The sequence below is a fragment of the Rhinoraja longicauda genome, chromosome 17 (assembly GCF_053455715.1).
Source record: "Rhinoraja longicauda isolate Sanriku21f chromosome 17, sRhiLon1.1, whole genome shotgun sequence".
NCBI classification, from domain to species: domain Eukaryota; kingdom Metazoa; phylum Chordata; class Chondrichthyes; order Rajiformes; family Arhynchobatidae; genus Rhinoraja; species Rhinoraja longicauda.
This window is the reverse complement of record NC_135969.1, coordinates 40,633,406-40,646,561: the sequence shown is the minus strand read 5'-3', so window position 1 is coordinate 40,646,561 and position 13,156 is coordinate 40,633,406. Positions and strand designations below refer to the sequence as shown.

General features: G+C 47.4%; 1 protein-coding gene across 1 annotated transcript in view; it reads left to right on the top strand.

The window, feature by feature from the left end:
• atxn7 (ataxin 7) overlaps positions 1 to 13,156 on the top strand; it is a 74,643-nt gene that overhangs the window by 37,421 nt on the left and 24,066 nt on the right. The window contains exon 3 of the mRNA XM_078413889.1: positions 3,556 to 3,660. Within this exon, the coding sequence (XP_078270015.1) occupies positions 3,556 to 3,660 (105 nt within the window). The remainder of the gene's footprint in view (positions 1 to 3,555; positions 3,661 to 13,156) is intronic.

The window sequence follows — 13,156 nt, the reverse complement described above, 5'->3', positions numbered from 1 at the left end:
TCTCTCTCTCTCTTCCCCCCTCTCTCTCTCTCTTCCCCCCTCTCTCTCTCTCTCTTCCCCCTCTCTCTCTCTCTCTTCCCCCTCTCTCTCTCTCTTCCCCCCTCTCTCTCTCTCTCTTCCCCCCTCTCTCTCTCTCTCTTCCCCCCTCTCTCTCTCTCTCTCTCTCTTCCCCCCTCTCTCTCTCTCTCTCTCTTCCCCCCTCTCTCTCTCTCTCTCTTCCCCCCTCTCTCTCTCTCTTCCCCTCTCCATAACTGATTGATATTGTCACTTGGTTTTTGCTTTCTGATGAACTGATGCCCAGTAATGTTGGCCAGACCGGCGAGCTGATCTTTGATTGAACAATGGCGCAGTATTCATGATCTTCCAGGCCTCGGGCACAAAGTCTGTAACCCAAGAGGATTGGGGAAAAAATATATATTGAATCTGTTTTTCTTCCTGTCCTCATCGAAACAGCCGAGGACGCGGTCATTGATTTTTAAAGATGCTAAATCACTTAATCCATCCTCATCTGTGTGTTAATTCCATCAACATTTCATTCGTTAACAGCAAAATCTATCCTTGCTCCCTGTCTGTCAGAGCATGGTCCAAATTATTAATCAAGAACTACTCTGTCATCTTTTTCCATGAATACGTTCCCATATTGTCCCCAATACAACTTGCACTTTTATTGATTATTTTCCTTTTTTTTAAAGTAAAAATATGCTTTACAAGAGCATCTTACAGCTTTATAGGTTTTATGCTAAATGTTTTAGAGACACTGCGCGGAAATGGGCCCTTCGGCCCATCGAGCCTGCGATCCCCACACGGTAACACTATCCTACACGCACTAGGGGTGGTTTTTTTCCATTGTACCAAGCCAATTAACCTACAAATCTGTACGCCTTAGGAGTGTGGGAGGAAACCGGAGCGCCCGGGGAAAACCCACGCGGGTAACCCGGACAACGTACAAACTCCGTGCAGACAGCACCCGAGGCCAGGATGGAATCCGAGTCTCTGGTGCCGTAGGGCAGCAACTCTACCGCTGCGCAACTCTACCATGCTGCCCAAAATTGAGAAAGAGAAAATGGATGCTTGTCAATATTAATGCAGCCGCTGAACAAATGTTTATGGTTCTGAATATTTAAGGGGCATCTTTAGGAAGGGAAAAAAAACTGAATTTAGACCGTGGGGTCCTTGGTGGTGAAGGTTGGCTGCTATTGGTGCAGTAATTAAATTTTGGGAGTGACATAACGTGAAGTAAAGGGTATGTTTCCACAGCAGGTGCTTGGGGATTAAAAGATTAGCTTGTTGGACTGACATTTATGTGCTGGTTCTATTAACAGTTCGTTGCCGGAAGTGAAGCTTAAAGTTGGCCTGAATTAGACCAACTGTAAATGTAGAGCACAGAAAAATACAGCACAGAGACAGGGCCTTTTGGCCCACAATATCCACGATGCCAGAATCGACCAATTTGTACAACTCGTTATCTCCTAGCCCACAGCCAACAATGGACCATTGTGGGTTCTACCGTGCCTTGATCATTGTTAGTTTACATATCTTTCATTCATTTATTATTCTATATCTCTCCATGTCGCCATCTATATCTCTCGTTTCCCATTCCCCTGTCTCCAATTCTGAAGAAGGGTCTCGACCTGCAAAGGTCACCTCCTTCTTTTCTCCCTGGATGCTGCCTGACCCACTGAGTTACTCCACCATCGATGGGCAGATGACTACTCCACCATCCCGCTCCACCAATGGCAGCCGCCCAGGCCTCCATTGGTGGAGCGGGAGCACGTGGCCGCTGGCTGGGTGAGGTCATGTGGGGCGCGGGGCGGTGACGTCACCTTGTCCCGAATTTGGGAGTGAGGAAGTTGGTAACCCTAGTCATTGGATAGAAGGTGACATTTTGGGTCGAGACTCTTCTTCAGACAAGTTTTGTGTGTTGGTGATTGCACCACCATGTACAAATTTGTGTATCTCGTTGTGGGCAACTGTTGCTGCTGAGAGCAATATCTGACCTGCATAACCTTGACTGCATTCACGGTGAGATAGATGGTCACTATTTTGGTGGCCTTGGGAAGGACCAGAGATAAAAAGGGAGTTCACTGAATATTTGCTGCTCCTTAATATTTGCTGTGTTCTCCATCCAATCTAGCTCTTCTAAACGTGAAATTGAACTGTCCTATCATTGTATCTACAACTTTGAAGCAATTTGCTTTGCCAAATGTGTAGCAGATACCTTCATGGAAATTAATTCTATCTTAATGTGTCAACTCTACATTAGTGACATCGTGTTCGGTTTAATTTATTGTCACGTGCACCGAGGTACAGTGAAAAGCTTTTGCTGCCATGCTAACCAGTCAGCAGAAAGGCGATACATGATTACAATCGAGCCATTTACAGTGTACAGATACATGACAAAATGCTGGAGTAACTCGGTGGGACAGGCAGCATTACTCCAGCATTTTGTGTCTTATCTTCAGTGTAAAACCAGCACCTGCAGTTCCTTCCTACATGTGATAAAGGAATAATGTTTAGTGTGCAAGGTAAAGACAGCAAAGTCTGATGATAGATAGTCCGAGGGTCACCAACGAGGTAGGTAGTAGTAGTTCAACACGTTCACTGAAGATGTTTTGGATTAAAATGTAATGTGCATGTAATTCTCCCCCACCCATCACGGTTCCCTCTACCCCACCTGGAAGCTCGCACATCTATGCATTCCCCCTTTCACGTTTTATGTTCCCCTCTCTCCTCACCCACATCCCTCTGGCCTCACAATTCACACCTCACTCCTTATCCTCCAGCCGTTTGCCTCGTTTTCACGTCTGACCTTTGCCACCTATCTGCCCATCATCCCCCCCCCCCTCGCCTGTATCCACCCGTCACTTGTCAGACTTTGTCCTGTCTCCACCAGCTTTCTCCCCTCCCTTACTACATTCAGTCTGATTCCCTCCATTCCTATCCATTCCCTCCATAGATGCTGCCTGACCCGCTGAGTTACTCCAGCACCCTGTATCTTTAGCAGTCCTGCAGTTCCTGATGACAGCCCGTAACGACAATGTGTGTACTATGTTTAAAAGTACAAAATATACTTTTAATGCTGAAGGATATGATTTTTGAATATGGTGTGAAATTTAATAGACTTGGAAAAAGCGCTGATATAATTTAACGGGTGACACTGTGGCACAGCGGTAGAGTTGCTGCCTCACAGCGCCAGTAACCCGGGTTGAAACCTGACTACAGGTGCTGTCTGTACGGAGTCTGTACGTTCTCCCCGTGATAGCGTGGGTTTTCTCGGAGATCTTCGGTTTCCTCCCACACTGCGAGGACGCACGGATTTGTAGGTTAATTGGCTTGGTATAAGTGTAAACTGTCCCTGCTGTGTGTAGGATAGTGTTAATGTGCGGGGATCGCTGGTCAGCACGGACTCGGTGGGCCGAAGGGCCTGTTTCTGCGCTGTATCTCTAAACTAAACTGAACTAGTGCCGAAGGATTTCATTATTGAATATGATGTGAAATGTAATAGACTTGATGAAAGCTGACATTTAATCTTGTTTGTGTTTTGTTTTTACACAGATATGCCAATATTTGGCCACTGCCCATCACATGATGACTTCTATCTGGTGATGTGTAATCATTGTAATCAGGTTGTAAAGCCCCAGGCCTTCCAAGCACATTTTGGTGAGTTCAAAGTTTACTCTTAAGCCATTATTTTGTAAAGGAAAGGCCAGTCCATGTGACTGGAGTAGAATTAGGCCATTCGGCCCATCAAGTCTTACTCCGCCATTCAATCATGGCTGATCTATCTCTCCCTCCAAACCCCGTTCTCCTGCCTTCTCCCCATAACCCCTGACACCCGTACAAATCAAGAATCTATCGATCTCTGCCGTAAAAATGTCCACTGACGGCCTCCACAGCCTTCTGTGGCAAAGAATTTCACAGATTCACCACCCTCTGACTAAAGAAATTTCTCCTTATCTCCTTCCTAAAGTGAAGACCTTCAATTCTGAGTATCAGCATTGCCTTTAAATTTTAAAGTGTCAGATGCTGTTGTGAATACTTTATTTTGACGTCAAAGCCCAACAGTAGTTGTGGTCTGTTCTATCAGAACATCATAAAGGTCTATGGCTGAGAGAATGAATTGTTTTGCCATAAGGACATTGTTAGCAAAGTGTAGTCCTGAAACTGAGCAGCATATTTGATTCAAAGCATTCAACGTAGACAATTAATAAAATGATCTGGTTAAAAATGTTTGTGGTGTTCCAAACACCTTGAGTTTAATCTGAAGATAGACACAAAAAGCTGGAGTGACTCAGTGGGACATACAGCATCTTTGGAGAAAAGGAATAGGTGATCCTATCGGGTCCAAACCCGCCAGAGATAGATGGTGATTATAGAGAGATATAGAACAAATGAATGGATGGTATGCAAAAAAGTAACAATCAGAAAGGAAACAGGCCATTATTACCTGACTCGAGTCTGAAGAAGGGTCTCGCCTCGAAATGTATAAGATTATTAAGGGGTTGGACACGTTAGAGGCAGGAAACATGTTCCCAATGTTGGGGGAGTCCAGAACAAGGGGCCACAGTTTAAGAATAAGGGGTAGGCCATTTAGAACTGAGACGAGGAAAGACTTTTTCAGTCAGAGAGTTGTGAATCTGTGGAATTCTCTGCCTCAGAAGGCAGTGGAGGCCAATTCTCTGAATGCATTCAAGAGAGAGCTAGATAGAGCTATTAAGGATAGTGGAGTTAGGGGGCATGGGGAGAAGGCAGGAACGGGGTACTGATTGAGAATGATCAGCCATGATCACATTGAATGGCGGTGCGTACAGGCTCGAAGGGCCGAATGGCCTCCTCCTGCACCTATTGTCTATTGTCACCTATTCCTTCTCTCCAGAAATGCTTGAGTTACTTCAACATTTTGTGTCTACCTTCGGTTTAAACCAGTATCTGCAGTTTCTTCCCACACAGCTCGAGTCTAATTAGGGGCAAAGGGATTTGATCATCCATCACTGGAGAATTTCCTTCCGTTATTTTGTAAAGTCTACAACGGTTGGGTAACCACCTGGATTGAATAGTTTTCGTTCTTCTGTCACGAAGAAGCTACCAGTGTTGTTACCTGTTGGCCTCTCTGCTTGTTCACCATTAGGAAATACTTGGTTAGGTTTGGAGGAAAAAAAGATGCCTCATTCTTAAGACTTAAGTACGATAAAGTATATTTTAACTCAATTACCTAATATTTGGTCCCAACAGGGAAAACTTTGATAAGATAAAATATTTGAGAAATTGAGAAGTTGGAAGTATTGAAAAAAAATGTTGAGCAAAATATTTCGGGTATTTAAAATCTAATTTAGCCACACATAATGCTAACGTTTTCGTAGTTCATCGTGTGTTATTTATATATATTGGGATAACCCATCAGGGCCGGTTCATTTAATCTTTTCATGAAGGAACTAGCTTGGCCAGAACAATGCATTAAAATGTAACGTGCAATTTGTTCCTTCATAGAAACATTAAAAAATAGGTGAATTCGGCCCTTCAAGCCAGCATCGCCATTCAATATAATCATGGCTGATCATCCAAAATCAGTACCCCGTTCCTGCTTTCTCCCCATATCCCTTGATTCCGTTAGCCTTAAGAGCTATATCTAACTCTCTCTTGAAAACATCCAGTAAATTGGCCTCCACTGCCTTCAGTGGCAGGGAATTCCACAGATTCACCACTCTCTGGGTGAAATGTTTTTCCACATCTTAGTCCTAAATGGACGACCCCTTATTCTTAAACTGTGACCCCTGGTTCTGGACTCCCCCAACATCGGGAACATTTTTGCTGCATCTTGCCTGTCCAATCCCTTCAGAATTTTATGTTTCCATAAGATCCCCTCTCATCCTTCTAAATTCCAGTGAATATAAGCCCAGCCGACACATTTCATCGTATGTCAGTCCCGCCATCCCGGGAATTAACCTGGTGAACCTACGCTGCGCTCCCTCAATAGCAAGAATGTCCTTCCTCAAATTAGGAGATCAAACCATAAATACTTTGGGTCTGGTCTCACCAGATCCCTGTACAACTGTAATAGGACCTCCTTGCTCTTATACTCAAATCCTCTCGCTATGAACTGCTGTTTTGCTATGAACTCAGGGTACAGCTGTTTTGATTTAAATCCTGTCTATGCTTTGCACAAATTTGTCATTGCTACGCAGAATGCATCATTAAAGAGCAGTATCCATCAACAGAGCAATCAAAGTTACAATCAAAGTTAGATTTCTGCTTTTTTCGTTTTGTCCATCATTTAGGATTCAAGTCCTTCACTCCATTTTGAGGTATTAAGCCACGAGTTTCTAACTGTAATGTCTCCTCCGAGCCAATAGGATGTCCCAGATGAGTGCCAATGGGCAGGAGATTCAAGAGTCAAGATAGAACAATGACATTCTCACACAGCAGCATAACAGAATATGAAACAGTAGCACACTGTAAACAATCACGGTGGAGCAGCGGTAGAGTTGCTGCCTTACAGCGAATGCAGTGCCAGAGACCCGGGTTCGATCCCGACTACGGGTGCTGTCCGTACGGAGTTTGTACTTTCTCCCTGTTACCTGCGTGAGTTTTCTCTGAGATAGACAATAGACATTAGGTGCAGGAGTAGGCCATTCGGCCCTTTGAGCCAACACCGCCGTTCAATGTGATCATGGCTGATCATTCTCAATCAGTACCCCTTTGGTTTCCGGTTTCCTCCCGCACTCGAAAGACGTACAGGTTTGTGGCCTAATTGGCTGGGCAAATGTAAAAAATGTCCCTAATGTGTGTAGGATAGTGTTAATGTGCAGGGATCGCTGGTCGGCCCGGACTTGGTGGGCTGAAGGGCCTGTTTACACACTAAACTAAACTAAACTTTAATTTCTTTTAAAACCCCACTCTTATTCCTTTCAGCTAGGCTTGTGAGCGTTTGAAAAAACTAGTACAAAGAATTTGAATTTTCATTAAATATGGTACAACTGCAAGGTAATGGCGTGCAGTATGTATGTGTGTGGGTAAATGCATGAGTGATGTCATTAGTGGAATACATTTTTAGCAGCATTGTGTCTCTTGGCAAATTATATTTACTGCCGCTGCATCTAGTGAGAATAAGACCTCCTGCGCTCATTACGCATTAGCAATGAGGTTATAACGATTTCATGGTGGGGAGATGAAACTTCATGTTAAGCAACAAGATGTACTAATAATCCAACTGATGTTTGCTGTCGCTGTTACGGAGGGTTTAGGACAGAGAGGCTGGGGGATTGAAATGTAAGCAAAGTGACGAGGGGAGGAAAAATGAGAGGGAATAACAGTAATATACAAAACCAAACAACAAGGAAATCAAGAGCGAAAGGATTAAGTGGTGTAAGGAGATAACTGCAGATGCTGGTACAAATCGAAGGTTTTTATTCACAAAATGCTGGAGTAACTCAGCAGGTCAGGCAGCATCTCAGGAGAGAAGGAATGGGTGACGTTTCGGGTCGAGACCCCTGAAGGTCACCCATTCCTTCTGTCCTGAGATGCTGCCTGACCTGCTGAGTTACTCCAGCATTTTGCGAAAGCTTTAAGGGTCTGCAGTCCAGAAAACAAATAATGTTTTTAAAAATAACAAGAATGAAGGTGAGTAGCCTCTACATCTTAATGCACAAAACCGAAAAACTATTGGACAAATGGGGCTAGGTTAGATGGACATCTTGGTTAGTACGGGGTTGTCAGTGGTTGTAGGGAGAAGGCAGGAGAATGGGGTTTGGAAGGAGAGATAGATCGGCCATGATTGATTGAATTTAGAAGGATGAGAGGAGATCTTATCGAAACGAATAAGATTATTAAGGGGTTGGACACGTTAGAGGCAGGAAACATGTTCCCAATGTTGGGGAAGTCCAGAACAAGGGGCCACAGTTTAAGAATAAGGGGTAGGCCATTTAGAACTGAGACGAGGAAAAACTTTTTCAGTCAGAGAGTTGTGAATCTGTGGAATTCTCTGCCTCAGAAGGCAGTGGAGACCAATTCTCTGAATGCAATCAAGAGAGAGCTAGATAGAGCTCTTAAGGATAGCGGAGTCAGGGGGTATGGGGAGAAGGCAGGAACGGGGTACTGATTGAGAATGATCAGCCATGATCACATTGAATGGCAGTGCTGGCTCGAAGGGCCGAATGGCCTCCTCCTGCACCTATTGTCTATTGATTGAATGGCGAGTAGACGTGATGGGCCGAATGGCCTAATTCTGCTCCTATTACCCATGACCTTATCTTGGTTTGCATGGGCAAGTAGGCATGAAAGACCTGTTTCCGTGTTGTATTGTTCTAAACGCAAGTATTGGAGGCAGTGTAGAACGAAACCAGAGACTCATTTAGTTTTAGTTTTAGAGATACAGTATAGAAACAGGCCCTTCAGCCCACTGAGTACGCACCGACCAGCGATCCCCGCACGTAACACTATCCCACTCCAGGGACCATCTTTACATTCACACCAAGGCAATTAACCTACAAACCTGCACATATTTGGAGTGTGGGAGGAACCCAAAATTCTCTGAGAAAACCCACAGGAAGAGTGTACAAACTCCGTACAGACGGCACCCGTAGCCAGGATCGAACGAGTCTCTGGCAATGTAAGCACTCTAGGGCAGCAACTCTACCACTGCAGGGTCAGGCAGCATCTCTGGAGAATGTGGATAGGTGATGTTGCACAGAGTGCTGGAGTAACTCAGCGGGTCAGGCAGCATCCCTGGAAGATGGGTGACGTTTCTGCTCCGGTCGGTCTCTTCTTCAGAGTAGCTCCTGTTTTGTATCTGTCTTCCAGGACCTTGTGTCCTGAGTGTATTGCTGCTAACAAGTATTGCAAAACCCCAAACGCGATCCCTGATGTTAAGTGGGTAAACACAACATGACAGCAGGCATCTGTGTGCAGTTCAATGCCAAAGAGAAAACATGTTGTAAGTTGGAGTTAATGAGGAGGCTTCTGGGATCACCCCTTGCTGGTTGGTGCAGGACCGCTGTCTGTAATTGGGAATTTCCGATGTCCCCGATGTTGGGAGAGTCCCGATCCAGGGGCCACAGTTTAAGAATAAGGGGTAGGCCATTTAGAACGGAGATGAGGAAGAACTTTTTCACTCGGAGAGTTGTGAATCTGTGGAATTCTCTGCCTCAGAAGGCAGTGGAGGCCAATTCTCTGAATGCTTTCAAGAGAGAGTTAGTGCTCTTAATGATAGCGGAGTCAGGGGATATGGGGAGAAAGCAGGAACGGGGTACTGATTGAGAATGATCAGCCATGATCACGGTGAATGGTGGTGCTGGCTCAAAGGGCCGAATGGCCTCCTCCTGCACCTGTTGTCTATTGTCTATAAAGCAGCTTGGCTGAAGGCCCTGGCTAGCGAGGAGCTCTGAGGAGGTTAGTGTGAATCTAAAGTGTCCCGTCTTCTGTAATCTGTTACTGTGACTAATCTACGGCTAAAAGTCGCTGAAGGTTTGGTTTAACGACCCAAGTGGAGGAAGTAAATCAAAGTGGATCATTGCAAAGTATGGGATTAGGAGCTGTGACCAGCACTGCATATAAGTCCCTCTGCAATATTATTGGAGTACTTGTTGGCAGCATCACCTGGAGCAAAGCTTAAAGTTAACTCTGCTGGAGTGCTGTTAACACTATACATCTCTCTCTCCCCCTCCCACCCCTCTCTCACTCTCTCTCTCTCTCTCCTTCATCCCTCCCTCTCTCTTCCCCCCCTTTCTTTCTCTCTATCTCCTTCCCTCTTTCTCCCCCCTCCTCTCTTTATCTTTTGCTCTCCTCCCCTCTCCCTCCCTGTCCCCCCCCCCCTCTCCCTCCCTGTCCCCCTCACTCTATCTCCCTCCCCATTTCTCCCTACTCTGGGCAAGAGATGCTGTGCGTCTGTCTATTTTACTGGTTGTACTTTGGTTTATTAAATAAATCAAGTGCTGGCTTAATAGTCTTAACCTGTTTTATAGAGTGTTGCCCATTTAAGATTGATTTGAACTACAAGACCCACAATGCCACGACATAGAATGGGCATCTTTACTTCCCCCTGTCATTGTACAAGTGTAGAGCAACAGGGTGCTGCGAGTAATTCATGACTGGTCACGGTGTGCAGCTGTTTCCTGCAAGTAAGCACGTTTGGACGGATGTAGTGCAAAGTCTTTTATCCTTGCTCTCCTCCCCTGTGCTCGAGAAGTGTAAGCTTTTCCACACGGTGGTGGTGGGGGGGGGGGGGGGGGGGTGAGCCGCTGTAGGCCCAGACACTGTAGGCGACACATTCTAGGCCCAGGCACATTCTAGGCCCAGACACTGTGGGCCCGGACACTGTAGGCCGGGACACTGTGGGCCCGGACACTGTAGGCCCGGACACTGTAGGCCCGGACACTGTGGGCGACACATTCTAGGCCCAGACACATTCTAGGCCCGGACACTGTGGGCCCAGACACTGTAGGCCCGGACACTGTGGGCCCGGACACTGTGGGCCCGGACACTGTGGGCCCGGACGCTGTGGGCCCGGACACTGTAGGCCCGGACGCTGTGGGCCCGGACGCTGTGGGCCCGGACACTGTGGGCCCGGACACTGTAGGCCCGGACACTGTAGGCCCGGACACTGTAGGCCCGGACACTGTGGGCCCGGACACTGTGGGCCCGGACACTGTGGGCCCGGACACTGTGGGCCCGGACACTGTGGGCCCGGACACTGTGGGCCCGGACACTGTGGGCCCGGACACTGTGGGCCCGGACACTGTGGGCCCGGACACTGTGGGCCCGGACACTGTGGGCCCGGACACTGTGGGCCCGGACACTGTGGGCCCGGACACTGTGGGCCCGGACACTGTGGGCCCGGACACTGTGGGCCCGGACACTGTGGGCCCGGACACTGTGGGCCCGGACACTGTGGGCCCGGACACTGTAGGCGACACATTCTAGGCCCGGACACATTCTAGGCCCGGACGCTGTGGGCCCGGACGCTGTGGGCCCGGACGCTGTGGGCCCGGACGCTGTGGGCCCGGACGCTGTGGGCCCGGACGCTGTGGGCCCGGACGCTGTGGGCCCGGACGCTGTGGGCCCTGTCGCTGTAGGCCCGGACACTGTAGGCGACACATTCTAGGCCCGGACACATTCTAGGCCCGGACGCTGTGGGCCCGGACACTGTGGGCCCGGTCGCTGTAGGCGACACATTCTAGGCCCGGACACATTCTAGGCCCGGACACATTCTAGGCCCGGACACATTCTAGGCCCGGACGCTGTGGGCCCGGACGCTGTGGGCCCGGACACATTCTAGGCCCGGACGCTGTGGGCCCGGACGCTGTGGGCCCGGACACTGAAACCCTCGGGGCCGCTATAGGCCCAGACAGTGTAGGCCCGGGCACCGCCACACGGAAGTTGCGTTGCAACCCGCCTCCCGGTCCGGGCAGCCGCCATTGGTGGAGCGGGAGCACGTGGCCGCTGGCTGGGTGAGGTCAGGTGGGGCGCGGGGCGGTGACGTCACCTTGTCCATTATTTGGGAGTGAGGAAGTTGGCAACCCTACTGGCGACATTCTCTGTGGAGCAAGTATATTGCCCTACCGCACAGTTAGTTTAATGTTCGGTTCCATCTCATTCACGCCGTGGGTCATACTCTTGAAAATGTAATTATTGCCAACACCCCTTCAAGGAATTACTGATGAATGAAACAGGGCGGCAAAGTGAACAGGTCTGAATCATTTTTCTTCAATATTAAGGCAGTTAGAAGTTTTAGCGTTTAGCTTTGGAGATACAGCATCGAAACAGGCCTCTGGCCCACCGAGTCCACGCTAACCAGTGATCACCAGTGCACTAGATCTATCCTACACACCATGGACAATGTACAGAAGCCACATAACCCGCACATCTTTGGAATGTGGGAGGAAACCGGAGCACCCGGAAGAATCTCATGCGGTCATAAGGAGAGCGTGCAAACTCCATACAGACAGTACCCAAGGCCAGGATCAGGGCATCTGGTGCTGTGAGGCAGTGACTCTACCAGCTGCGCCATAGAATCAGTACCTGCATTTTTTCATTAGTAATTTCAAAAGTACATTCCCGTTAAGGTTATAAGTGATAGGAGCAGAATTAGGCCATTCGGCCCATCAAATCTACTCTGCCATTCAAACATGGCTGATCTATCTCTGTCTTCCAACCCCATTCTCCTGCCTACTCCCCATGACCCCTGACACCGTACTAATCAAGAATCTGTCTACCTCTGCCTTCAAAATATCCATTGACTTGGCCTCCACAGCCTTCTGTGGCAATGAATTCCACAGATTCACCACCCTCTGACTAAAGAAACTCCTCCTCATCTCCTTCCTAATGGAACATCCTTTAATTCTGAGCCTATAACCTCTAGTCCTAGACTCTCCCACTAGTGGAAACATCCTCTCCACAGCCACTCTATATAGGCATTTAACTATTCGATAAGTTTTTGTCCCTTTCTGCGAATGGGATTTTTTAAAATACACGTCCATGCTGATAAAGACCGCAAGAGAAAGTTGGTCAAGGACCAAGCTATTTGCAATGAATTTGCGTTCCAAGATATTTTAAAATAAAATAGAATGGGAGTGCTTTTGGGTGTTCGATATTGCATGATCTTGACATGGGCTCGTTAAATCGTGATGTACAATCCCAACGTTTTACTGCTTATTCAGAACTGAATGTTCTATCTCCTTGTCTACGGTGCTTTCAATCAATATATTACTCTGCAGAATTACCAAATCTTGTTTGATTTCTAAAGCTCTTCCCTGCTTAGTGATTGGAAAAGTCGGCAAAGTGTGTACACGTGACACTAAACTAAACCAAACTAATCTAAACTGAACTGAACTGAACTAGCACTTGGTTGCTGCCGTTTCAAACGTATTTTCATTGTACATGGAAACCACGGGTGTTTTTCAAGCACTGTGGTTTGGATGGGAGGCTGGAGGTAAGCACAGCTAAACAACATTTTAACTCGCTGCGGGGCAATTGTTAAATATTAATTATTGCGTCATTCTAATTCTAATTCTAATCTGCTACAAAAAGTTTATTTTACAATGCCATCTCACTCTATTGGTGTTCATTACTTGAATATAATAATGGGCAGCACGGTGGCGCAGCGGTAGAGTTGCTGCCTTATAGCGCTTACAGCGCCAGTGACCCGGGTTCGATCCTGACTGCG